This window comes from Pelodiscus sinensis, chromosome 27 (genome assembly GCF_049634645.1).
Source record: "Pelodiscus sinensis isolate JC-2024 chromosome 27, ASM4963464v1, whole genome shotgun sequence".
NCBI lineage: Eukaryota > Metazoa > Chordata > Testudines > Trionychidae > Pelodiscus > Pelodiscus sinensis.
In genome coordinates, this window is record NC_134737.1 from 5,338,984 (window position 1) to 5,366,738 (window position 27,755).

Consider the following 27,755-nt stretch of genomic DNA (forward strand, 5'->3'; position numbering starts at 1 on the left):
ATTTTCTCCATAGTGTACACATGCCCTGGTTGCGTTTTGACCCTAAGATTAGTAGCAGGGAAAGGAGAAAACATCCAGTAACAAAACCTATGCCAGAAAAAGATCCATTTCAAACAAAGGTTTAGGTGTGTATCAAAATTCAGTTGGAGTCAATCCAGTTTCCTAAGTATAGGGCATGGGGTCACACCATCAGCAATTGGGTCACACACCCATGTGCACTGGACAACTTTTAGCTCTACAAAGAGAAAATACAAAATAAATAAATACATACATATATAAAATAAGTCACATCCGCTATGCTGTCTGGGATTGCTGGAAGCAAAACGGGGTCATGAAGACAAAATAGTTTTGGGACCACAAAATTAACTCAGTGCTTTTTCCTTTCACTTGGATTTCCATTCGTTACAAAGTTTACGGACACAAATTTCCTGGAGCAGTACACACGCCTTTTAGTATTAAGTGTAAATAGAACCATATGGCAAATCTGGGTTCTATAAATTCAGGCAAAGCCACGGTTTCATACTAACAAATCTGCATAACAGAGTGGCAAATGTGTTAGATGCAGAGTTTGCCCACTATACAACACAAGTGGTAGTAGGTTTTAGAACATTCAGACCTACAATTCCATTAGTTCTTTGTGGCTGGGATCAAAACATCTGAAGCTGCTCCTCTAGGCAGGGCTAAAAATATATTCCCTCTCAGAAAATCTATTGAAGCTGCTCCTGTCTGGTTATGTTTACTCAGGGAATTTACTTTCACATCTATAAAGTGCTTTTGGGTAATGAATAAGGATCATTCAGAAGATGTGGAGGGAACAAAACAAACAAAATCAAAAACAAAAAACCAAGAAGTCCTAACATCCTCCTGGGCATAGAGCAATATTAAAGAACATCCCCCTCCCCCTCCAATCCTTTAAAGTCTGGATATTGATATTTCCAGATTGGAATAGTAGCTGGGCTAGGCTGGGCTAGGCTAGGCTTTCTAAAGGAGACACATATTCAAGTGGGGACCTATGATCTCAAGTCTGACCTACGCTAAGAATTTCCATCAGCATAGCTACTTGCAGGTGTGTGGATTTCTCACACCACAGGGACAACTATGCTGACCTAACTCCTGGTGGAGTTAGTGGTAGGCTGACAGAAGAATTCTCCTGATGATGTGATTAGCTCTTCTCTGGGATGTGGATTTCCTATGTGGATGGGAGAAACTATCAGCATAAGTAGCAGTTCTGCTAGAGGGGTGTTAGAGGGGATTTGAGCCACGTAACTGTAGCAAATTTATGTAGTGGAGTCATGCCCTGGTCTGAAATGTCTCTTGGAATGTTAATGGAAGAAAAAAAATGCAGGCACTAGGAAAGGCAGAAGGTCTCCCAAGCAAAGCTAATTATGTTGGATGGGCTGTTCTGTAAAGCTTAAGTTTCCAACAATGCCTGCTTTTTAAAAATAAGATTTAGATCTTAATCTTAAAACCCCGCCACAAACATAAAACCAATTTCTTCACATTTAGGTGCATGCCTAGTAGAAGGGACAGATACTAAATGCTACTCACCTTTGGATTCAGGGGCAGGCCAGCTCCAGAGTATATTTGTTTTTGTATGGTACAATAAACAGTTGTCTGTCCAAAGAAAGAGATAGTGTCACATCTACATTTCTGCAGAGGCAAGACTTTCTACACTTCTTCCCTCTATGCCATTAGGGTTATCAGGAGTCTAAAGTAAAGAGAATTAGAACATTAAAAAAAAAAAAATCACACAATTCAAGTTCAAGATTAACAGGAAACCTTTCAAGTAGTTTGATCCAAAATTCCAGGAGTTCATAGCAATTTGTTAGGATAATGAGCACTGTAATGTAGCGAGCTGAGGCATTACCTCTGTCAAGTTTGGCCCCATGCTCTCCCCAGCACTCCTCAGATGTCAGCCTGGCAGCACAAACTTTGAGACGCTGCCACAAAGTACATCCCCACCCTTACGCGAGTTAGAGCAGTACAGCTGGTTGATCCTTGAGGGACAGCACTGAGTTCCATGCTGCTGGAACCTATCAGGAGTTAAGCAAGAAGTTTCCCAGTTGCATAGTTTATTTTAGACCAGGCTATGTATTTTTTGGATACTCCTCAAGAAAGGTCCAGAAGATTTTAACTTTATGGAAAGCTCCCTATGAAGAGAGGTTTCTTAATTCCAAAGGAACTTCAGATTTTGAAGCTGCAGTCAGCATTACAAGGAGGGACTTTACCCATAAGGCACACTACTAGCCTTTCACTCCTACTTCTAACCTCTCCTCCAAATTAAAGACATCATCTTTGGGCACCAGCTCATTTCAAAGCCTTAACAAAAGTTGCACAGGGGCAAGTATCTTATTCTACACACCTTTTATGTGCACACATTTAGTTAAAAAAAAAAAGTCTTATTCACTTGTACCTGAATAAAGACCATCACATCTATCTGCTTTCTTGATTACTTATCCAACAGTCACAAAATCTGGGTTCTATTTCTGGCCATAAAAAGTAAGTGTCACCTACCAGCACTAGCATGACCAGAGTGTATTACATACCGGCAAAACCCCTATCATTCTATGGACCTCAGTGGACCTATGACTGTTGATTTCAGCTCAAGATTGGTCCCCATCAGCTTTGGAATCCCTTTTAGTATCTCTCGTTTCCTACTACAAACCAACAAGATTCTCCATCATCAGTTTAAACTCGAGTCTCTATTGGTTGTACTGGCTAGATCATATAATCCTCCCATCCAGCCAAATTTTTAGCCGTCTAAACTTCAGCAGGCACATAATCCTGGAACTCTGCACTAACCCCTGGGACAGAGCTGGGTTCTCTTGTTTGAGGTATGGAGGGCTGGGAATCAGAGCCCAACTTAGGTTCAAGTTCAGTTTCAAAGTTCTGACTATGAGGAGTTAGTTTTGTAGCAGGGACCCAGAATAGATTGGAGATTATTCTTTGATGCTCAGTTTCCAGAGTCAGCCAGCAGCTTTAAGTCATGTGCCAGAGCCTGATACTCACCCTTCCTCATGGGTGAAACACACTCTTGCACCGAATTGGAAATCGGCTATAGCAGCAGCTCTGCCAAGCGTTTGTTCTCCTGGATAGCCAGGATCTCTCTAGGACAGAACAAAATTATTAGGCATTGCCTCATTGCCATGGAGAAACAAGGTTTTGATATAGACAGTATAAAAGTCGCTTGCTTTTAGATATGGTATTAAGAGGGTCATTCAGGCTCTCTTATTGATCAAGGAGACATGAAATGAAATGAAAGCAAAACATTTAAAACAAAGGTTTCAAGATGTTCAGATCAATGCAGCCTGGACTGAACTAAGCTGGCTTCTGAAGAGCAAACTATATTAATTGCACAAAGACACCTTGCAGATCGACTGAGACAGAAAAAAAAAAAAAAGACTCACTTCCACATAATGATGGGACTTCTGACCATTTAAAGTTGTTAAAGCATGTGGCGCTGGGTAATACTCCAGAGATTCCCATGTAACTTTGTCGGCAAATAGAACTTCCCTTGTTATCCTCAAAACAATAGTTCTGATCCTTGTACAGTGGCATGACAAACCTGAACCGTGGCAGAGGAGCCCACCTACCTAAAATAAAGAAACACGTGTGATAGCTGAAAGCTTTAAGCTGTGGTATGGTAATTCACCTCCTCCCATTAGTCTGCCAACGTCCCACTTGGTAATGGCACAAGACTCACCTACTACCCTCCGATCCCCTCTAAGGAATGAGGAAGAACGAGAGGAAGTGATGGTCACAGGCGTCTTTTGGAATGTTGAATGACTATGTGTTTTGGGTTGTGGTTTGGGTTGTGTTGGTAACTTAGCCACCTCTGGAAAAAAAAAAAGCCCCCCCAAGATAACTGGTTCAGTACAAGAACCTGAGCAGAATAAAATGGATTAAAATGCTATGTTTAACCTTTGCCCCGTTTAAGCTGGGGTATGGTAATTCACTTCCTCCCTTTAGTCTGCCAACGTCCCATTTGGTAATGGCACAAGACTCACCTACTACACTCCCATCCCCTCTAAGGAATGAGAAAGAACGAAAGGAAGTGATCGTCACAGGCGTCTTTTGGAATGTTGAATGACTATGTGTTTTGGGTTGTGGTTTGGGTTGTGTTGGTAACTTAGCCACCTCTGGAAAAAAAAAAAGCCCCCCCCAAGATAACTTGTTCAGTACAAGAACCTGAGTAGAGTAAAATGGATTAAAATGTTTAACCTTTGCCTCGTTTTGACAGTTACAACAATAAAACAAATACCATGTCTGACCAAAGTGGTAGGACAAAATTGGGGAACCTTCGGCAAGCTGGCTGGACGTGGTTTGTCATGGTTAGTCAATGGTAGGCCGCCAGATACTCTTCTCCCCAGTGTACAAAATGGCCACAGGTCACTGTTCCCAGCCAATGGGAGCTGCGTCAAGAGGTGGCCCAGCCAACGCTGTTTCTTGCAGCTCCCATTGGCCCGGAATAGAGAACAGTGGCCACTGGGAACCGCGAGCAGCCATGCCGGTGGCCATTCAGGTACACAAAACGTCTGGCAGCCCACTAGCAACTGAACCCAACTAACCATGTCCAGCCTGTGGTCAGAGATTCCCCACCCCGGTTGTAGGATTTAAAATCAAACAAATTCCCAGATAAAACAACTACCACCAAATCATACTTGCCTTTGGACCATAGTTGAGATCAGATAAAATGAAGAATATACTGTTCTGCTGTAGGTGTAAGCTGTCAACACTAACATCTTCAATGCAGTTATGATAAATTATACCAGCTAAGTCTCTGTCCCAAAGCAAATGCCTTCTCTTAAACTGTTCAAACCTGTCAGTGCACTTACTAACCTTCTATTGTTCTGAATCTATTTCTCAGTGTATTACTGACTTCAGATAATTTCTGTTAAACCCTCATCTTATGCTCAAAACTGTCCATTTAGTAGGCTACCAGAAATTACAGCTGTAGTAAGTGCATGGGAACCGGCATGCGCGCACCACCAGTAAACAGGGCGTACAGCTGAAATCTACTCACCATGGGCGAGTAGATTCTATAGTTTGTTGAGCCCTGCTTATTTTATGTTCTCTTTTACAATGAATGGAGGTTGCACCAACAAGCTGAAACCCAGGGTCACATCTATAAATTACTGTTGTGTATTAGACAGGATTTTTGACACCTTTGCCATCACATGTCCCATTGGCAATGTCAGGAGGGGCAGAACAAGTCATCACTGCAGGAAATACAAGGCCATCAGTATGAATATTTGCAGTATTCTTGTGGCTGTGACACTCAAGGTAGGAGACACACAAGGTGGGTGAGGCAATATTGAGAGATCCATGTAGCACAAGGACAAGTTTCTGAACAGACATTTCAAGCAATTGCTTGAGATTAAGAGATTGCCTCAGCAACCTGGTCTCATTAATACTAATGAAAATTTCAGTTACAAGTGTAAACATTGACCAAACAAAGTTTATCCAAAGTCTCCAAAAGAAAAATATTTAGCCATCTGAAAATTTAGTTAGTTTTTAACCAAAATACAAGATTTAGTGGATGTCAAATGTTGGATTAGTTTTACCTTGGCAAGTTGGAAGTTCACTCCATTCAACTTCATCTCCCTTAAGTATACACTGGATGAAAGATTGGCCAATTAACTTGTATCTAAACACAAAGTGGAAAACCCCCCCCCCCACAAAAATTTTAGTTTTTTGATTGCTTGTATAACTATTCGGGAATATGGATTCTTTCAGTTTATAGGTGATTACATAAAACCTGAGTAAAGCCTTGTTACTGGTGGAGTTCAAAACCTTGTTGAGATTGATGGTTGTCAATTAATGAGTTCTTGCTGTAATTGTACATCACAATGCCCTAATTAAATGTTGGGATCTTGTGAACCCACTCAGGAGTTTTACATTGTGTCAGATGAAGTTTTTTCTGAGAGATTTTGAGGGTGTTTGTGGTGTCTGTTAGGAGTCACACAGCAGAACAAAACCAGAGAGACTGAGATAAATCCAAGCAGAACTTTTAAGCACAGCGTGACACTAAAGGATATTTAGAGGTTTTGGTCAATAGTGCTTGATGAGGAAAAACCAGGGCATATGAGCTTAAAAAACCCTACTCTTTTGTCTTTGGTGTCCTCTGCATGTGAAGCAGCAGCATTTCCTACACACCTTGCAAATAAGCAAGGCTGCATCAAAACATCAATTTGTACTCTGAACTGGAACACTCCCAAGGCACTAAAGTTTGACTGGCCACTTAGGGTATGTCTACACTTGCAACCCAGTTCTAACTAGGGATGCAAATGCAGGCATTCGAAATTGCTAATGAAGCAGGGATTTAAATATCCTGCGCTTCGTTAGCATGATCTCGCCGGCACGCTAGTTCGAATCACAGCTGATTCGAACCAGGAAGCGCCCTCTGGGACGCATTAGTTCAAACCAAACCCCTTGGTTTGAACTAACGTTACTCCTCATTTTTTGTAGGAAGCATCTCGGCAGGTGCTTCCTGGTTCGAATCAGCTGTGATTTGAACTAGTGCGCCAGCGAGATCATGCGAATGAAGCGCAGGATATTTAAATGCCCGCTTCATTAGCAATTTCGAATGCCTGCATTTGCATCCCTAGTTAGAACTGGGTTGCAAGTGTAGACATACCCTCAGTCAAAAATGGGACAACAGACTAAGACCGACCATACCTGCTATGATGGAACCAGCATGCAAAGTGCACGAGCAGTAAGAGGCAATTTAAGTAAGCAAATCTGTAGCTACTTCATGCTCTCAGCAAGCTTAACAGGTCTACACTAAACCAGACACTTGGGAACAATCTTTAATCTTCTGGCCAACAAACCAGTAGATCCTCTCCTCTGTAACTCACACATTGTAGTGACTCTTTCTTCTTCCACTCTAGGAAGAGTCCCTACACCAGTCCTAGTTACTCAATGTGATGTCCTCAGAGGGCTAGTGATTTTATAGACCATCTGCCTGTTCAGAACGCTGTCATGGTGTAAGAGGGACTTGCTTCCTGCAAGCCAACAGGTGCTCTCGTGGTTCTGTTCTGGGGCCCAGTTCTGAAATGAAACAACTTGGCACTCTACAACCTAGGGAACTGTGTGTGTGTGTGTGTGTGTGTGTGTGTGTGTGTGTGTGTGTGTGTGTGTGTGTGTGTGTGTGTGTGTGTATGTATATATATATATATATAAAAAATAAATAAATAACAGTCAAGTATTCATAACACACTCCACCCTCAAAGTCAGTAGTTCAGCTGAAGGATCTCTAGATACCTCTCAGGCCACCACTGGGGAGGCAAGAGGGGAATTTTTCTCCCCAGCCTCCTATTGAAGGGGGCCCCCAAACAGAGAGGTATTGCCATCTCGGTATCCCATGTTGCAATGCTACTCACTAAAATTTTGAGCCCACGATCAGATTATGACAGAGGGGCAGCAAGTGTCCATGCTCACCAGTATTAAAACCGCACGTGCCAGGTCTCCATGCCCTGAGTGGGTCACAGTCTGACTGTACAGGAGCCACTGCACGGGGATATGTATACTGTAGACTCATTCCCCCCCATCCCAAAAGTAATATTATGGGAAATCGTGGGGTGGGGGCACAGGGAGCGAAGTGGAGGGAGCCTCCATTCCAAATTTTTCCTCAGGCCCTCCAACATCTGTGCAGCCCAGGTTACCTCTCCTCTGTCACTGGAGGTTGTATGATGATTAAAAGAAGCTTACCAACAAGTTACTGGATGGGATATACAGCCACACAGCCATCCCTGCCTTCTTCCCTCTAGCACAACAGGCTAAGGCTAGGTCTGCATGACAGGAACTACAGCAACCTAACTCTGCCTGCATCATCTTGTCCTGTACATGCAGCCTACAACATTTTCTCATCACTGTCGGAACATCACCTGCAAGGGGGACACTAGCTAGGGTTACTGAAATGTTCTTTTGGGATTGCATTTATGTCATGCATAGCCAGGATGCTAAGGTATGCGTACACCCTGAATGTCAATCTATATTATGCAAGGTGCTTAAGGTTAATAGGAAAGATACACCCAAAAATAGTTTTGATAGAGCTTTTTTCCATTTCATAACAAGAGATATTATCCAGTTCTCCAAGCCTGATTAAGGTTTACAGTCTATAGTAATTATTTTTAAGGCTTGTAAAACTTAAACAACTATGTTAACTGCTTGAAGTGGACAATAAACAAGAAAGTGATTAAGTCTCTCTGGAATGTCCTGGTTTCCCTCAGATCTAAAATAAATTGAATCACATGACACAAATGACACCCCTTCCCCAGGCTGCAGATGCAGCACACTACCCCCCCCCCCCCCTTTGCCAGATGTTTAAGGGAGCCCAGGCATTCTTCTGCATTTAGCCAGCAGCTGCGCACCAAAGTTCTATGAATTAACAACTAGAGGCCTCCTGACACTCACCCTTCTTCACAGACGAACTGTATTTTGTCACCAAACAGGTATTTTGTTCCTTGAACAGCTCTGCCATTGAGTAGCTCTCCTGGAAGACCACACGATTTCCCTAACAGAGAACAGGGCTTGGATTAGCATCATTTTGCCTTATGAAATAAAATACTCATGGCCACAAAACTCCTGGAGAGCTGACCATTCTGAGTTCCGAAGGCACACAGCAGTGTCCAACATCCCAGGGATTTTAATGAAGCTGTTATCAGGTGTGTCAACAGGGAAACTTTCCATCTGACTGATAACAGGGATGGCACAAGTCAAATTGGGTGGGGGCCCACAGTCACCTGGGGAGCAAACGCAAACCATTATAACAGACTGCGTTTATTCTAGTAGCAGCATTCCGCATCAGAAAGCCCCTAATCACATCAGGGAGGTTACTGCGATTTGTCAGCCCCACCCACTGTAGGGCTTGAGCCAGGAGCAGAAGACATGGCCTTCAATAATAGCCACACGGCTGGGGAGCATAAGGGACTTCAGAAGCTGCAAGGTTCAACTCTCCCATGTACTTCGCCCACTGAGAGAAGCCTGGGAAGAGGCGCTAAACATCAGGCTGAGCTCCCTGTGGGAAGGGGTACAGGGGGACCCAGGATGGGCAGAGATGGTGCCCCTATCCTCGGTCTGTCAGAGGCTGGGAATGGGCAACAGAGGAGGGAATCACATGATGATTAGCTGTTCTGTTCATTCCCTCTGGGGTGCCTGGCATCGAAGACAGAATATTGAGTTAGATGGACTTTTGGTCTGACAATATGATGGTGGTTCTTATGTTCTTACCTGCAACCAGGATGGGGGGGGGGTGAGGGGGTGAGAGGTGCGATGAGAGAACAAAGCAGGGCCCCATGTATGGAACAGGAAGGAGGGAGCCACTTTTAACACCACTCCCTTGCAGCCACTACTCTGCAGCCCTGCCCAGCAGCTGTCTGAGAGCCAGGGCAGGAGGAGGATGGAACTCAGAGGCAGCTTCCACTCCCCACCTGACCTAGAGCTACTTGGCTGATAACTACACCGCCCAAGTCCTAGACCTGTATGAGCCTTAAAGTGAGGAAGGTAAACTGAACCAGCTGATGCTGGAGAGAAACAAGCAGTGGAGATGCCCAAAGCTCTTCCTCTAGTCTGTAGAGGCAGAACAGATTAGCGTTCAAGTCTAAGCTGTCAGCACTAGCGCCTTCAATGAAGTTATGATAAATTAATCCCAGCTAAGCCTCTGTCCGAAAGCAAATGCCTTCCTGTTCAATCCTGTCAGTGCACTGACCAACCTTCTATTGTTCCAAACCCATTTCTCTGTACATTATTGACCTTAGATCACACCTGCTAAACTCTCTTGTATTCTTCACCCACCTTCTTATGCTCAAAACCATCCATTTAGTATGCTACCAGAAAGTACAGCTGGAGTGAGTGCATGGGAGCAAGGGCCAAGTTCTCCCTCAAAATGTTACAGAAGTGTTACCACTACCATTTTAAAAAAAAGGACAAGTTAGACCATGAAGATAATGACCGACAATTTAGTGTCCGGTGTGAAACTGCGGAATCATCTTTAAACAATGTGAAGTTTTTGCCCCACTCAACTGAGAGAGTACCACTCGTCTCTTCTTTCAATTGGATTCTAGCATTTGATTTGAGTAGAGGAAATGGAGAGAAAAAACATTTAAAGTGTTACATGATTCTTATACTTCAGTTACTTTTGCCTAGTTTGACTTCATGCAAAAAAGTAGCACAAAACACATTCATCACCGTTGCATTCAGGAGCAGGTCCACTCCAGTTTCCACTTTTTTTATCTTCTGTTTTACAATGAATGGAGGAAGCACCCACAAGCTGGAACCCAGGGTCACATCTGTAAGTTACTGTTGTGTTAATGACAGGATTTTCTACATCTTTGCCATCATGAGTTCCATTGGCAATGTCAGGAGGGGTGGAACAAGTCATCACTGCAGGAAAACAGAAGGCTGTGAATATTGATGTTTGAAGTATCGTTGTAGCTGTGTTACTTCCAAGATAGGAGGCAATATTGAGAGTTGTTTGAAAGTTTCTCTTTCTGCTACACACAACAGAAAGTGGCCCAGAAAGAGATTACCTCTCCAACCTGGTCTCACTAATATTAATAAAGTTTCAGTTACAAGGGCAAACATTTGCAAACAAAAAGTATATCCAATGTCCCTAAAAGAAAAATATTTAGCCACCTGAAAAATTAGCTAGTTTATAAACAAACCTGAGGTTTAGCATATGGTAAAGATTGAATTAGTTTTACCTCGGCAAGCTGGAAGTTTACTCCATTCAACTTTGTCTCCACTTACTATACATTGGATGAAAGTCCGGCCAATTAACTTGTACCTAAACACAAGACGGAAACAAAAAAAAGTTTCAATTTCTTGATTGCTTATGCAAAATGCAGGACGATGTAGCACTTTAAAGACTAACAAGATGGTTTATTAGATGATGAGCTTTCGTGGGCCAGACCCACTTCCTCAGATCAAATAGTGGAAGAAAATAGTCACAACCATATATACCAAAGGATACAATTTAAAAAAAATAAACACATATGAAAAGGACAAATCACATTTCAGAACAGGAGGGGGATGCAACCGCATCTGCTCTAATCCCACTGACAGAGACCAGAAGCTTCAGGATCTCTACCAAGCATTTATAAACCTCAACTACCCACCCGGAGAAAGAAAAAAGCAAATTGAAAGAGCCAGACAAATACCTAGAAACCATCTACTTCAAGACAGACCCAAGAAAACCAACAATAGAACACCACTTGTCATCACCTACAACCCCCAACTTAAACCTGTCCAACACATTATCAATAAACTACAACCTATACTGGAACAGGATACTATACTCCAAGAGGCTCTGGGAGACAGACCCATAGTCTCCTATAGACAACCACCTAACCTCAAGATGATTCTTACCAACAACCACAGGACATACCACACTAATACCAACCCTGGTACCTTCCCTTGCAACAAACCCCGTTGCCAGCTTTGTCCACATATTCATTCTGCTGATACCATTATTGGACCTAACCAAGTGAGTTATAAGATCAAGAACACATATTCCTGCGCATCCAGAAATATAATCTATGCTATCATGTGCCGAAAGTGTCCATCTGCTATGTACATTGGACAAACATCTCAGACACTTCGCCAAAGGATTAATGCCCACAAAACAGATATCAGACAAGATCACAAAGAAAAACCAGTTTCTTGCCATTTTAACCAGAAAGGACACTCTCTCAATGACTTAACCACCTGCATTCTTCTACAAAGACCTTTTACATCTGCACTTGAAAGGGAATCCTCTGAACTGTCATTCATGTTAAAATTCGACACTCTCCCAAAAGGAATGAACACACACTTGAACTATCTTACCCATTATCAAGATAGCTTCCCCAGTTATCACCTCTAATACCATTAACTCACAAACATCCCACTCTCCCCACCTCTAATATCATCAATTCACAGACACTTACCTTCCTTCCTTTCCCCCCACCCCTGCATCCCCCTCCTGTTCTGCAATGTGATTTGTCCTTTTCATGTGTGTTCATTTTTTTTAATTGTATCCTTTGGTATATGGTTGTGACTATTTTCTTCCACTATTTGATCTGAGGAAGTGGGTCTGGCCCACGAAAGCTCATCATCTAATAAACCATCTTGTTAGTCTTTAAAGTGCTACATTGTCCTGCATTTTGCTTCAGCTACCCCAGACTAACACGGCTACATTTCTATCACTATTCTTGATTGCTTATGTTACTGTTCAGCTTGCAAGTGGTGACATATGTCCAGAATGAATCCTTGTTACTAGTTGAGTTAAAAAAACATTGTTGAGATTGACGGTTGTCAATTAATGGCTGTCAATTGACATTGTCAATATTGACAGTTGTTAATATAATTATGACAAGTGCATCACAATCCCCCAGCTAAAAATTGGGATCATGTGACCACACTTGGGAGTTTTGCACTATGTTGGAGGAACATTTTGGTGAGAGATTTTGAGGGTGTTAGGAGGATTTGAGGGTGTCTGCCAGGAGTCCCAAGTCAGAACAAAACCAGGGATACTGAAACAGAAGCTTCTATTTGGATTTAAGCACAGTTTGACCCTAAGGGATACTTAGGGGTTTGGGTCAATAGCGCTGGATGAGGAGAAACCAGGGCATATAAGCTAAAACTCCTCCTTCACCTTTGATTTCTCCTGCATTTGAAGCAGCAGCATTTCCTACATGCTTTGCAAATAAGCAAGGCTGCATCAAAATATCAATTTCTACTCTGAACAGGAACTTCCCTGGGGCGCTGAAGTTTGGCTAGCCACTTAGTCAGAAAGGGGTAAGAAACTGAGCAAGACCATTCCTGCTGTGAAAGAATGTCATCTGACGAAGTGGGTGTTTGCCCACAAAAGCTTATGCTCCAATATGTGCCACAAGACTTCTCCTTGTTTATGTTACAGATTGACAGTAAGCATGCTTGATATACTATTCTACATGCTTGATACACTATTCTACATGCTTGATACAAGCTCTATTATTGGAATTCAAGTTGCCTTTCAAACTACATCGCCCATGTGGTACTTAAAAAAAAATAAAATAAAATGAGAGAGTCAGGACACTAATCCAAACTTTGTTATTTACTAAAACTCATGTTTGGTTAAAATCATTGTATATCGACTTAATTTTCTCGACACCTACTGTATCTTGGCATACTTTCTGTTATAAATAAAAGCTTAAAAACATGTGCCAATTTGAATTTGGGATAAAAGATATACTTGGGCCCAGAGTCACATCCTGGGTCCACTCTACAAAATGACGGGCATCTCACAAATATTGCAACCAAGAACTGTTGTTTCCACCAGAGCCAAGCCACTGAGAATTTACCTCACCACCTAGTGGCTAACTCCATCTGAAATTTGCATTTTATGATTCCGTTGAATCCCAGCTGCCTGTCAGCTACAGAATCCCAGGCCTGGTTTTATATTTGATAGAGACCCACTAAATAACCCATCTGGACAGGACTGGTGTTCCCTGAACTCCTCTGGGTGCAAAAACTAAAGGAACCACACCAAGCCCATCCTCTGCAGGCAGCTGGGCCTTCTACCCACTTCAACTTCCTCACTCAAGTGGGGAAATTGGAGTCATATACCCAGACTATCAATCTGTTTGAAGCCTCTGCTTCCAAGGGAGGCCCCACCCTAAAGCTGCAGATGAAGTGCACTTCCTCCTCCCTTTGTCAGATGTTTAAGGGAGCCCAGGCATTCTTCTGTAGTTAGCCGGCAGCTGCGCACCAAAGTTCTACAAATTAACTACCAGAGGCCTCCTGACGCTCACCCTTCTTCACAGACGAACTGTATTTTGTCACCAAACAGGAATTCTGTTTCTTGAACAGCTCTGCCATTGAGTAGCTCTCCTGGAGGACCACACGATTTCCCTAACAGAGAACAGGGCTTGGATTAGCATCACTTTGTGTTATGATGCTAGGACAGGCTCACCAACAGAGAGAAGGGGGAAACTGCCCAGGACTCCTGGTTGCAGGTACTGCAACAATGGCTAGAGACCCGGCCCTTTCAATTGCCGCCAGAGTGCCTGATGGCACTGAACGGCTAGGGGGGAGGCTAGCATCTGCCTCACCTCTTCTGCCCGAGGCTCCACTGCTTCTGCGAGCACAGACCCCCTACCCTCACACAAGGGAACCAACAAAATGGCTAACAACAGAGCTAATGTTCTTGGGAAGGCTACATCTGCACACTGAGGGTAGGTCTAGACTAGTCTTTTGTCCGAAAAAGCTACACAAAATGCGCCCCAAAATATACGTAGCTTTTTCCAACAGCTTTTCTGGAAAAGTCTCCTCTCTGGGTGGAGCCCTTATTCCTCATAGAACAAGGTACACAGAGCTCTCTGAAAGAACACGTTTGCTCTGCTGGAAAAAAAATGGAAAAGCAAACGTGTTCTCTGGACAGAGCAGAGTTTTTCCAGAATACCGGAAGTATCCTGGAAAAACCCTCCAGTCTAAGTGTACCCTGACTCTCACCACTTACATACAGTTAATGTCACACAGCGACCATGGTGAGAAGCTGTGAGTGTGAGAGTAAAAGCCACACATGATTAAGCCCTACCAGTAGCAACTGAAGGTGCTCAACTCCTTGTAGATTGTACCCTGTACAGCTGGCCAGATCATGCGGGGAGGAAGGGGGGCAGAGGAGGGGGGAAGAGGGGCAGGAGGAGGAAGAGGGTGTAATTATGCAATAAAAATGCTCACTGGAGTCAAGGGTTGAGTGCGAGAAACAGATTTGTTAAAACCACCACCCTTAAAGTTTGACTTAAGTCCCATCATGCTTTTTCAGTTCTTATTTATGCATACTAAATGGACACCCTTTTTTTTTTTTTTTGAGTCCTACAGGTTCTTTTATTATTTACTGACAGTGAATTCCCTAGGTTCATCACCGGATCCCTTTCCTGTCATCTATTTCCAGCCTCTGACAGTGGCTAGGGACACCATTCCTATCCATCCTGGCTAGTGGTCATTGATGGACCTAACCTCCATGAATTTATCTGGAATATCTCGGTTACCAAGTATTGTGAGGGGAAAAAAAATCCCACTCCATCCATGCCATCAGTTTTTATGATGGCAGACAAGAAACCTTCCGGAGTCCTTAGGGGAAATTTGTTCCCTTCAACTCCACTTTCTTCTACAAGTAATTTACTGTGCTTATACTAGTTGAAGTATATGACGTGAGACGTTTACCATGTTAAGTCAAGACAGACATATTGTATTCATACAGCCAGTGCTAGCCTGGAATTGGACCAGTTTTAAGAGAATTTAACTATTCTGTAGAAATACAGCTATTGCAATTTATCCTAAGGGGAAAACTGGCTAAACAGCTCTTCAAACTAAGTATGAAGCTAGCAAATTGTGAGTCACAGAGATCCCTAATAGTCCTAATTGCAAAAGGTTGGTTTTGCAGATAAAGTGAGACAGAAAAGTTTGCATATATATTACACACACACACAAACTTACTTTTACACAACTCGGGGACTTCTGACCATGTTAAATTTTCAAAACAAGTACTAACAAGCTGCAGTGCAGTGATGTTCTGATATGCAGGGCGACAAGTGTATGTTACATTGATCCCAATAGGATAGTAACTCTTCGTTTCATCTTCTCTACTTAAGGCAGCAAATTTTAACCTCGTGGGAACACCACAGCTACCTAGCAATGAGATAGATATATGATTAGAAAGGTCCAGCCATGAAGATCAGTACAATCGCAGTTTGTTGTAACAACAGAACAAAACTCAGTGATTAGAAAACAAATTACTTTTTTAGCAGTATTTTCTGGAGGTTGCTTATGATTATATTTGGATGCCTTTAGTCAGACTGACCCTATTCTGAATGAGGGCCTAAAACTCAGCACGCAAATTTAGATGACTTTTTGTTCATTTATGTTGTTACTAGCTGGACTTACCCAGCATTGCCTGGGAAACCAGAGGAACAAAATTTAGAAAAACAGAAGCTGGTCCTGACCGCCTCTGGCCACACCGCAGCTGCCAGTGCCTGACATCTGGCCATTATGGCAGACCCTCATGCTTTTCTACTGCTGCATAAAACAAAATCTCTAACTCAAAAAAGAGGCATTGCAATGTTGAGGATCAGAGCTATCTGACTTGGCAAACTTAGATACAAAAGTCACAAAAGAAACTCATGACATGGGAAGAAAACAGACAGTCTTGGAGCCATTAAAAGCACAGTGGAAGGGAGAGCCCCCAAATCACCATGCTGGAAGCATACGGAGGCCCCTCTTCAACAGTGAAATGTTTTTCTTCCTATCAGATGGTATTTTTGCAATCCAGCCCCCCCCAATCCTGCCCTCCCTCTATGCACCCCTCCCAATGGTCCAGCCCCCCCATCCTGCCCTCCAACACTTGCTCCCAATGGTGCAGCCCTCCCAGACCAGACAACCCCCCAATAATCCAGCCCCTCTCCCCAATCCTGCCCTACTCCCCACTCCCCCCCCCACAACGGTTCAGCCCCCCTGGACCAGCCCCGCCCCCCATTCATTCCTTCCTGCTTCCCCACTCTCACCTCCAGGTCCCCGATGCGCCTCCTTATGGACACTTTTTTCCAAGTGGCAGCTGAATGGTAACACCAGCCCCGCCCCCTCTGCCTCGAGCGAGCCACAGCAGCAACCCACCCGCCCATTGGTCGGCCGCTTGGCCCCAAGCCAATCGCACTATTGAAGAGGGGCTTCCATATACTTCCAGCAATGGCAGGGAAATCGCTTCTTCCTGCACTCCCAAGCTCCATGTAGCCCTGGGGAGAGGCATCGGTCTCTCACCTACTCCCTCCCACAGTACCTTGAAACCTTCTCCTGGAGGAAAGGTTATCCCATGGGAAGTTTGGTTGCGGTAGCTCTTATAGTGTCCAAATTATTAGAGCACAAACATACAGGCATTCTCCTTTATATATTAGATATTCCCAGGAAAAAACCTAAATTAAGTCTAACTACGTCAAGAGTGTTTATAAGTATAGAGTCGTAATTTACCCCACTCCCCCCAAATGAGTACAATAAAAGCTGTGTTGTCCATCACTTTATTAGCCAGAAAGCTCTATTAACCTGTATTTTTGCTTTCCCAATACTACTCTTTAGTTTAATAACTGGATTAGTAAACTGCCCAGGAGGTTATATAATTGCACATTTGACACTAATCAGATTGGTCAAGCATGTGAATCCATGCTGACTATTCCTAATCACTTTCCTCTCCTCCAAGTGCCTCAAAATGGATTCCTTAAGAATCCCTTTCATGATTTTTCCAGGAACCGAGGTAAGACTGACTGGCCTATAGTTCCCTGGATCGTCCTTCTTGCCTTTTTCGAAGATGGGCACTACATTTGCCTTTTTCCAGTCATCCGGGATCTCTCCTGATCTCCACAACTTTTCAAAGATAATGGCCAAAGGCTCCTCAATGACATTTGCCAACTCCCTCAGTACCCTCGGATACATTAAGTCTGGACCAATGGATTTGTATACGTTTAGCTTTTCTAAATAGTTCCTAGCCTGTTCTTTACCCACCAAGGGCTGTCCATCTTCATCCCATCTTGGGTCACTTAGCGCATTAGTCCAGGAGCCCACCTTTTCCGTGAATACAGAGGCAAAAGAAAGCATGAGTACTTAAGCTTTCCGTACATCATCTGTCACTAGGTTACCGCCTTCATCCAGTAGGGGCCACACACCCTCTCTGATCACCAAAACAAGTAGTCTATAGCATTAACTGATAAACAAAAAGCTTATCGGTTAATTGACTACACTATTACATCCCTAGCACAGTGGGCCTGGTCCAGGCGTGTCACCAACAAGCACCATTTAATCAACTAAACTTAATTGTTAACCAGTTAACTAATTAAATGATCTTTTACATCCCTACTCTGAATGCTGGTATTCCATTGATAAGTGTAACTCTTGATTAACCAGAACCCCACATTTGTCCAACATGCCAGATAACAAAACCACAGGAAATTCACAATTAAGGTTACTCTTATCACTTTCCCCAAACATTTAAGTATGGGGACACAGAATTAGGCCACCCAAACACTTTTAACCAGAAAGAAAGATGCACACAATGAGGATTTTGCATTTCTAGGCTTGTAATGCCAGACTACTGGGAAGAAAAGCATTCAACTATTTGTCAATTTCCCTCCCTTCCCTCTGGGTATCATCACAGGGCAGAGCGAGTTTTCACTAGACCTACTAAACAGCAAAAGTCTTTCCTCTCCACCAGTGAAAGGCAGCCCAAGAAACTTGATCCCAGAGAACAATAAAATACTTACGGCCACAAAACTCCTGCAGAGGCGACCACTCTGAGCTCTGAAGGCACTGGGCAGTGTCGGACATGCCAGGGATTTTAACAAAGTCCTTCCTACATCTGTAGGTAACAGGTGTGCCAACAGGGAAACTCTCCATCTGACCGATAGTAGGGATGGCACGAGTCAATGTGGGTAGGGGCCCACAGTCACCTGGGGACCAAACACAAGCCGTTTTAACAGACCGGGTTTTTCGAGCACCAGAAAGCTCCTCCGCACATCAGGGGATTTCCCAGCTGCTAGAGCCGGGCGCTGAGGACTTGACCTCCAGCACTAGCCACGCCGCAGGGAGCACAAGAACAATAGCGATCGCCACCCCGCCGTGTGCTTCTCCCACCGAGGGCAGCCCCTGCGGGGGATCCCCCCGACCTCCAGGGGCAGGAAGGGACCAGCCTCCGGCAGCCCCCGCTCATCCCACACCGGGACTGGCTGCGGAGCCGCCCCTCCCCACTCACTGCGAGTCCCGGGCAGCAGCAGCGCCAGGAGCCCCAGGGCTAGCGCGGGGCAGGGGAGCCCCGGGGCCATAGCGCACAACGGGCCGGGGCGTGCGGGATACCCAGCTCGAATGAGCCAGGCAAGGGGCGGGGCGGGGCCTAAACAGGGCTGAGAATGCTTGGAGGCGGGGTCAGGGAAGAAGGGGCGGGGGCTGCGTAGACTGACACGTGGGGGGGGGGAGTGGGGCTGGCTGGGTTGCATAGGGATTTGTCCACATCCCATGGGGCAGGGGCTGGCCACTGGCAGATGCAGCCTATGGTCCTGCTCCAGGAGTGTCCCTTCTGTGCAGTGAGGTGGGTCACACAGGGTCCTCCTCAACCTGAGGCTGCCAGTAGCGGGGCAGTTCACAGTCAGACCCAGAGCCGAGCCAAGGGTCAGAGCCCATATCAGAAGTCAAAGTTCAAATCAAGTTAGGACATAGGTGCAGAATTCCAGATTTCCCCCACCTCATTCTGTCTCCGGCTCTGCCCCCACTCTATCCCTCCCCCCATGTCCCACCCCACCTCTTCCCACCACTGCTCTATAGGTGCTGTATATTCAACTGCTGCCTTTCTACTGTGTGTGTGTGGAGTATGTCACAAACTAAATTGCAGAGCATGTGCTCCCCCCTTGCACCAAGCCCCAGGGCCATTGTGCGCTCCCCACCCCAGACTGCCTCATCTCAAAAAAGATATCATGACTTTGGAAAAGGTTTAGAAACCGGCACCAAAAAATTGTGAGAGACATGGAACCGCTGCTATATGAGGAGAGAGTAATAAAACTGGGGCTTTTCAGCTTGGAAAAAAGAGAATTAAGGGAGGATATGATGGAGTCCTATAAAATCATGATTGGTGTGGAAAAAAGTGAATAAAGAGTTATTTACTCCTTCCCATAATGAGATCACCACATAGAATTAATAGACAGCAAGTTTAAAACAAATGAAAAGCAGCATTTGTTCACACAATGCACAGTCAACCTGTGGAACTCCTTGCCAGAAGATGTTGTGAAGGGCTAAATTCATTCATGGAGAATAGGTCCATCGATAGCCATTAGTCAGGATGGACAGGAACCGTGACCCTTGCCTTTGTTTGTCAGAAGTTGGAAATGGGAGACAGGGGAGGGATCACTTGTTCTGTTCATTCCCTCTGGAGCACCTGGCATTAGCCACTATCTGAAGCAGAATACTGGGCTAGATGTGTTGGCACTGAAAGTTTTATTCTTTTTATATTTGTATTTTAAGATTAATAATGTAACAATGTAAGGTAACATAGTAACACTTAATATTTTATGAAATTAAGCCCTTTAGTAAAATACATATTTCTTTGTGTTAAAGTTTAGTAAGCTTAGCAAGTAAAGAGACAGAGTTTTGGCATTGTGTCTATATTAATGAGATTAGCAATACTGAAGGCGCGGACCTTAGATGTGAATTGTTTTGATTTTGATTTTGCTTAAAATAAAACACTGCTGTTTACTTTTGAAGGATTCTGTTAGAAAGACTGTGTGTATGAATGAGATACGGTGTGAAGGTCATTGAAGACAAACGTAAAAGACAGACTGCAAAGAGACATATCAGCGTCAGAGAAACCATCAGTGTGTACCCATGGTCAAGAATTGATCAGATTGGCAAATTGATGGCTCTAAAGGTGAAGGCATGCCTAAAAACAACTGATTAATAACCAAGGAGAGGATGAGCCTTTCGAGATGTTTTGGGAATGAGTAACATCAACAAGATAACATGCCGGTCACAGACTGACACAGCAGAATCTATAGACTTCAACAGAGAAAAGGATTATAAAAGCAGGGTGCTTTGCTATGGAACTTTGGGTTCATCTTGCCACTAACTCCAAGAGCATCAGATTGATTGACAGACACAGCCCGGCTTCCCCTCTGTGATCAATTTGGCTGACCACTAGATTGATCCAGATTCTGGACCTGGTAACTATAACATTGTCTGGCAGGACTGTGTGTGTGTTTGCGTGTTAATGATTGAAAAGCATATGCATCTGTTGTATTCTCAATAAATGCGGCGTACTGCCTTTTCCCCTATAAAAGATCTTATGTGCTTCATTTAAGCATAACAGATAGGCCTTTGGTCTGATTCACTGTGGCTACCCAGAACTCTTTTTGAAGGCCACTGTCTCTTTCAGAAACAGATGTTGGTCCTGGAAAAGAGATTTTCACTTTTCTATGTAGGACATCCCTGTCTGATGGCAAACATAGCATCTTCCTATGGAGGCTGCAGGTCACCTCCTCCATCTGAGCAAGTGCACCAGGGTAATAGGCCAAGGGAGGACTGATTCTCTTCAGGAAAAGGAAACACAAGACACTACAAAAAATAAACTGAACTCAGACCGTTACAGAGAACCATTAACACAAGCAGGAAAGAAATACCAATTCATACATCTTTGGCCTGGGCTTTATTTTCAATGAGCTAGCTCAATTAATATCATTGTGGAGCTGTGACCATCTCTCCCCGCCCCGTGGCGGATATTATTTTTTAGCACTGGAGCAGGCAGACATTTGATAGAGAAAAGAAAGCGGTTACATCATGTGTGGAAACTGGATTATCTAATCTAGCAGGGGATTGGGATGGCAATAATCTTCCATCCTCTGACGCGATTTACTTTGACAAAAGTTCAACACTGAGGCAAGAAACTGAGTGCACCGTTTGTGGACGGCATCTGTGGCTTGGAAAGGGACCAGACAGTTCAAAACAATGTTTCTTTACAACACAGGGAAAAGGTGTAAGACAAGCCACCTTACAGGGGGTAATTTCTGGGGCACCCCACTGGAGACAGATGAATGGAAAAGCTCTTTGGGGCCAAGCCAAATTTTTTTACACAATATAGGCTGAGCTGTAAAATAGGCAGCTGTCTGTCATTCAGGGCGCTGCACTTGTGAGTCATGCTATTGCTACTAATAAATATTAAAACCCATTTATAGACGCACACAGATTTTAAATTTCAGAGACCACACACAGCATATTACATTTGTCAGAGGGAACAGCACATCTTGAAACAAGAATGAACGCTAGAAATGAAACCGAGCTGTGTTAGAGGCTAGAAAACAAATGCCTCTGTTTAACCACATTGACTTTTTAACTTTAAAGCACTGGAAAATTAGCACATGGAGCTGCTCTCTGTGTAAGGTGTAACTCGGCTTGAGAAATGGTGACTACAGGCTCAGGCTGACTTGGTGCATGCCCCTTAAATGGATGGCTATCAAATAGTCTCGCCTGGTACTTGTCAACAGCAAAACACCCAGTTGTATCATAAGCCCAGGGTAGATGAGTAATTGAGATGTAATAGACTAAATTAAGCTAAATTCATAGTCCCCGCCCAGGATGTCAAACTGGTTTGGATAAGGGGTGCGGTGCTTCTCCAGAATACAGGGGGACACACAAGCAACTAGTGTCACCCTAAAAGAGCTGCACTGAGTCCACACATCCAAGCTGCAGCTTCTAAGGTGAACTTCTTTGGAGCCCCCACCCAAAGCCAGTGCGGATTTCACTGGTTTCTGTCCACAAGAGAAAGGAAGGGGGTGCACCAGGGCGCACTGCTCTTGCAATAGCTGGCTGAGCTGTGGCACAAGTCAGCAGGGAGCTATTTAAAGATCTGGTAGAGACCCAGGTTGCAAGAGGACAGGACCGGTAAGAAATGCTGTTACTTTCACCGCTGTTTCTGTCCCTGCCTTACCCTTCCTGGAAATACAATTTGCTCCACCCTGAGAGTATCATGTCTGCTTGGAGTTGAGTAGCCCTCAGTGGCCCAGAGAGCAGACATTTGGAGGTGGAGGGAAGATGTTACTTCTCAGCTCTGCTTTTTTTCCTCCCTCAGCTTCTCCTGGTTTTATACAGCTAAGGATTCGCAGTGGCAAGGCAGGTAGGACTTGTTTTTCTGGTGTGGCCAATCACAAGATTTTTCTCCTAGGGAAATGTTATCCAAAGGATCCTTACTTATCCTCTGGTCATCTCTGTTTGTTTGGGGGATCTGACCCAATCTCTCCTGCTCTATAAACATGAGTAATGATACCAGCCCAACAGTGCATTGCCCTATGTTTCCTGATAGTCCACAGAAGAGGCACTGTGGTCAGCAGACAGATAAACTGTCTGCAGTGCATATGTTTCCAAGCTGAGCTCTAGCTGGGAGAGGAAAAGCCAGCCTTCCTTGTAGTCCCTACTGAGGCTATGTCTAGACTGTAGGCTTCTTTCAGAAGAAGTTTTTTTCAGAAATCTTCTGAAAAAACTTCTTCCGAAAGAGAGCATCAGCATTGCAAAAGTGCATTGAAAAAGTGATCTCCTTTTTCGAAAGAGAGCATCCAGACTGAATGGATGCCCTCTAGCATGTAAGTTGTGATTGCTATGGACAGAATGGCCACCAGGGCACCTGAGCTTTTTCCTCTTCTTCTGAAAGAACTCCCTCCTCCCCATCCACACATACACCTTTTTGCGAAAGAGCTCTTTTGCAAAAAGGCTTCTTCCTCATAGAATGAGGATTACCAAGGTTGGAAAAACCCTTCTGTTCTTTCGATTTTCTTGTGGAAGAACGCAATTGCGGTGTGGACGTTTCTCAAATTTTATTGGAAAAATGGCCGTTTTTCCAACAAAACTCTGTAGTGTAGATATACGCTAAGACTGCTCACTAAGTTGAGACAATTTTTCCCACTCCTCATGAGGAAAAGGAGTTTTGAAGCACAATGGTGGGGATTTGTATGTCTTATAGCCAATGGGATAAAGTTACAGCCAACCAACCAACCACTCCGGTGTTATAACAATTGCATTTTATTGTAGCCCTCGTATGCAGGAAATATTATTTGGATCACAAAGGAATAAGAATTTTGGGGGCAATGGGTAAATGTCTCAGCAAGCTGTTTCTCTACAATGAAATTTCTACCATCTACTGTTGAGTGTGAATAGCTAGCAGAATGCCTCAGGTGATAACAATGGTATCAAAGCTAGATGTGGCTAGGTTGGGAAGAAAATCTGTGAGCTGGCTTTAAATACAGAGGACAGGAAAGATTTGCTTTGTTAACCCTTAGATTTTCCCAGTGGATGTACATCTGTAAGGGCAGTGATGTTTAATCAGATAGCAGAAAAGCCATATACCTACTCTGAATATATGAATTATAATTCATAAAAGCTAAATGTAAGCAGCAATTATAGAATGTCTGCAAAGCTGAAAGCTGTTGGCATAAAATTTACAGCTGCATAAGGTCTGACATTGGTAGGAAAATCAACCTTCAGTTGATACAGATCAATCTAGTCCTTCTACTTGCTTTCACTTTCCTCATGGAAACAACCTCAATTCAACCCCTTTTACTACAACCCCTAAAACTTGTCAGAGGGCCTAAAAGATCTCGTTTATCAAAGGGAGGGGAGTGTTCAGACTTGAGATGTAAAGGAAGGAGCCAAAACCAATCCTTAACCGGTGATAACCAGCATAAGAAAATCTGACTCCTGATTTATTAGATTCTCTCTTCCTGGATCAGTGGAGCTGTGTCTAGACTGGCCAGTTTTTCCGGAAAAACAGCCGCTTTTCCGGAAAAACTTGCCAAAAAAAAAAAAAAAAGGAGACAGTTTGTTACACTGGCCACTTGAATTTCCGCAAAAGCACTGACTTCCTACTGTAAGAAATCAATGCTTCTTGCGGAAATACTATTCTGCTCCCGTTCAGGCAAAAGTCCCTTTTCTGCAAAGCTTTTGCACAAAAGGGCCTGTGTAGACAGCTCAGATTTGTTGTGCGCAAAAAAGCCCCGATCACGAAAATGGCGATCGGGGCTTTTTTGCGGAAAAGCGCATCTAGATTGGCACGGACGCTTTTCTGCAAAAAGTGCTTTTGCGGAAAAGCGTCTGTGCCAATCTAGACACTCTGTTCCGAAAATGCTTTTAACGGTAAACTTTTCCGTTAAAAGCATTTCTGGAAAATCATGCCAGTCTAGACGTAGCCTGGGTATATTGGCAAGTTCCCTATGAACTGTACAAATCATCATGTGATTAGTGGAATTATATAAACTGCACCCAAAGGAGACAGTTTGTTACAATCCGGATGGCAGATTTCAGCTATTCATTGCAATTTTTTAATCTCCCGCTTCAGTTTCTGATTCTCCAGATATAGTTTGTTCAGTTCCAGCAGGGTTCTCAGTTCCGTCAGAGGCACATCACAATCAAGAAGCCTTTTACTCTCTTGTACCACTGCACATTCTTCAGAATTGCTAAGCTTTTTCTATGAAACAGAGAAAGAGGGAATGTGATTATAGAATCATAGAACACTAGAACTGGAAGGGACCTCGAGAGGTCATCAAGTCCAGTCCCTTGTCTGCATGACAGGACCAAACACCAACTAGATCATCCCTGACAGGTGTCTGTCCAACCTGCTCTTCAATATCTCCAGTGATGAAGATTCCACAACCTCCCTAGGTAGCTTATTCCAGTGTTGAACCACCCTGACAGGTGAGAAGTGTTTCCTAATGTCCAACCTAAATCTCTGTTGTTGCAGTTTAAGCTCATTGCTTCTTGTCCTATCATCAGAGGTCAAGGAGAAAATTTTTTCTTCCTCATCCTTGTAACACCTTTTTAGATACTTGAAAACTGCTCTTATGCTCCAGAAGAGAAAGATTTACCCTCTGAAGTAGGCTTGCTCCTTTTAGGATTTGAACCCTTCTTCAGTGTGACACAGGCCTGATTTGGAAACAGCCTCCATTCCCACAATTCGTATGGACTTTCTCCCGGAGCTGATAGCACTGAGCACATTTCAGAGAGTCCGGAACAACTTACAGAATCAGACACTTTAGACTGTAAATGCCTTGCGCAAGAACCAGGCTTCCATTCACATTTTCACAGTGCTGAACAACATGGTCATCTATTCACTACAATAGCATTAGACTATGCCCTAGCTCATCCGCAAATATGGAATGCATCACATGCTAAACTACTCTATTTTATAACGTGGCCAAATTTTTATATAGTGAGATTTTTACCTGCTACATTTTACTGTTTTTTTGCATGGCATAAGTACTAGAAAGAGAGAACATCTTTTACTTCAAAGGCTCAGAAAAGCTATGCTGGAGGAGAGAGTTTATTCTTTTGCTTTCAGATCAATACATTTCCCCCTTCTATTGTATCAATGGCACATCTCCCTATTCGGTCACATAGTCTTCATCATTTTAATGAATCAAAGTTTCTTCAGAAATTCCAAACAGTGTTATTAGAAATTGGGCAGAATACTTCATGAAATCCAACTGGAGCATCATACTTACACATTTGGGTAATGCTGACCAGTTGCCATTGGCCAAACAAGTAACACTAGAACTGTCTGTTGTAGGCAGGTCCCAGTGAGTTGGGAAGTGGTAGCCAGGGGAGCATTTGAAAGCAAGGCTTTCGTTCACATTGTACCACATTTTCCCGTCTAACATGCTGTTCAACCTTCCATACTGCACATCCGGCCTTGCACACTGAACTGAAAGGAAAAAGCAGATGAGAAGGCAGGTCAGTGAGCAACCTGCTTTGCTCCTTGCCTGCAATGGAAAGAAGCAGCTATACTTTAAGACCTGATGTTTTTTTCACTGCAGCTGTTTTGGTTCAATCAGAGAAATAAACTCCATATAACATCAAACCCACAATGACTCTCTGGAGAGACAAACACCATGAGTTCAACAAGAAAAGGGCGAGAGTGAAATTCCATCCAGTACTGTGTGTCGTGGCAGTTCATGGAACAGCTACATTCATGCTTCGTTGACTTATTGAATGAGGTTTTTTTGGCAGCCTTGGGACAACTGTGAAGTTCATTTCCTTGCACAACTGTGTCCCAAATAGCCTCTTTGGTGTACTGCAAAATTGGCACCTCTCCCTACGCACACAGAACGCGCAATCGGGGCCCCTGCCTGCAGGGCCGTCAATGCACTGACGTCATCGTCGGGCGCCCCAGGCAGCAGCGCCCTAGGCGGCGGCCAAGTCTGCCTATAGCCACAGGCCACCCCTGTACGCACACACCCTGCAGTGAGGGACAATTGTAAATCAGTGGAGATGCCTGGGATTTACACGGGTGGAACCAAGAGCTGAATTTGATCCTTAACACGGTTTTATGCTTCTGTAGCAACTTTTATCTGGCAGGATGCCAGAGGCTTTGATTAGCTGCCACAGTGACTGGCTCTGTAGAAACCCATTAGATAATTGTAAGAAACCCCCTTTCCCAGCAAAACAGCCACCTCTGCGAGCCAAGTGCAAGGGCTACTCGAGGGCTGTCCACCGAACGCAGACAGGAATGCAGAACCCGATTCTCAGGTTCACTAAGGCCTCTGGCAACAGAGGGGGGCCAGGTGTAAAATGGGATTCGGTCCCCGCGTCCTGAAAGTTTCATTGGGGAATCACCCCCCACCGCCCGTCACCTCACACCCTGGGCAGAACACTCTCTCCAGCATAACGTCTCTGCCGCAGAAGAAACAAAGTCTGAGTCTGCCTCTGGCTGTGCCTAGACTGCATCCTCTGCCGACAGAGGGATGCAAATCAAGCACTTCAGAAGTACAAATGAGCCTGAGATTTAAATATCATTTTTTGAGGAGTACAGGATCTGCCAGAGGAGCCCCTGCTGCTGGCAGAACCGCGGCTACACTTTACTTTCACTTTCGAAAGGGCGTGTGATCGGCACAGCGTCGGAACATGAGTATGCAAACGAAGCCCAGGATATTTAAATCCTGAGCTCATTTGCACTTCCGAAGAACTTGATTTGCATCCCTCTTTCGGCAGAGGGATGCATTGTAGACGTAGTGAGCTTCAAGACTGTGACTGCAGAGCCAGACTTGTGAAACCTGCAGGCTAGAGCGTTCAGCAATTCCCTCCAACGAATGTGAACTGGTGAAGGGACAGCCAGAAGGCCTTGTTTTGCAGGCTGGGGAAGTCTTTACTGTTTGTTGGCATTGACTCAACTTGAGGATTTGATATTAGGGCACAAGCTGCCTGGAGACTTTCATAAGCACCATTTCTAAAGT

At 44.1% G+C, this 27,755-nt stretch overlaps 2 protein-coding genes across 2 annotated transcripts in view; both read right to left on the reverse strand.

Annotated features, from left to right (window-relative positions):
- CR1 (complement C3b/C4b receptor 1 (Knops blood group)) overlaps positions 1-18,906 on the reverse strand; it is a 297,719-nt gene extending 278,813 nt beyond the window's left edge. The window contains exons 1-11 of the mRNA XM_075909850.1: positions 18,755-18,906; positions 18,267-18,452; positions 15,460-15,651; positions 13,773-13,872; positions 10,704-10,786; positions 10,189-10,383; positions 8,416-8,515; positions 5,565-5,647; positions 4,008-4,139; positions 3,704-3,835; positions 3,408-3,593 (exon numbers count right to left, since the gene is read on the reverse strand). Coding sequence (XP_075765965.1) covers positions 3,408-3,593; positions 3,704-3,835; positions 4,008-4,139; positions 5,565-5,647; positions 8,416-8,515; positions 10,189-10,383; positions 10,704-10,786; positions 13,773-13,872; positions 15,460-15,651; positions 18,267-18,452; positions 18,755-18,824 — 1,459 coding nt within the window. The 5' untranslated portion in view covers positions 18,825-18,906. The remainder of the gene's footprint in view (positions 1-3,407; positions 3,594-3,703; positions 3,836-4,007; positions 4,140-5,564; positions 5,648-8,415; positions 8,516-10,188; positions 10,384-10,703; positions 10,787-13,772; positions 13,873-15,459; positions 15,652-18,266; positions 18,453-18,754) is intronic.
- A 1,171-nt stretch (positions 18,907-20,077) lies between these two features.
- The window catches only part of LOC102447148 (complement receptor type 2-like), a 69,461-nt gene continuing 61,783 nt past the window's right edge, over positions 20,078-27,755 (reverse strand). Inside the window, exons 32-33 of the mRNA XM_075909851.1 lie at positions 26,028-26,227; positions 20,078-24,994 (exon numbers count right to left, since the gene is read on the reverse strand). Of these exons, the coding sequence (XP_075765966.1) occupies positions 24,836-24,994; positions 26,028-26,227 (359 nt within the window). The 3' untranslated portion in view covers positions 20,078-24,835. The remainder of the gene's footprint in view (positions 24,995-26,027; positions 26,228-27,755) is intronic.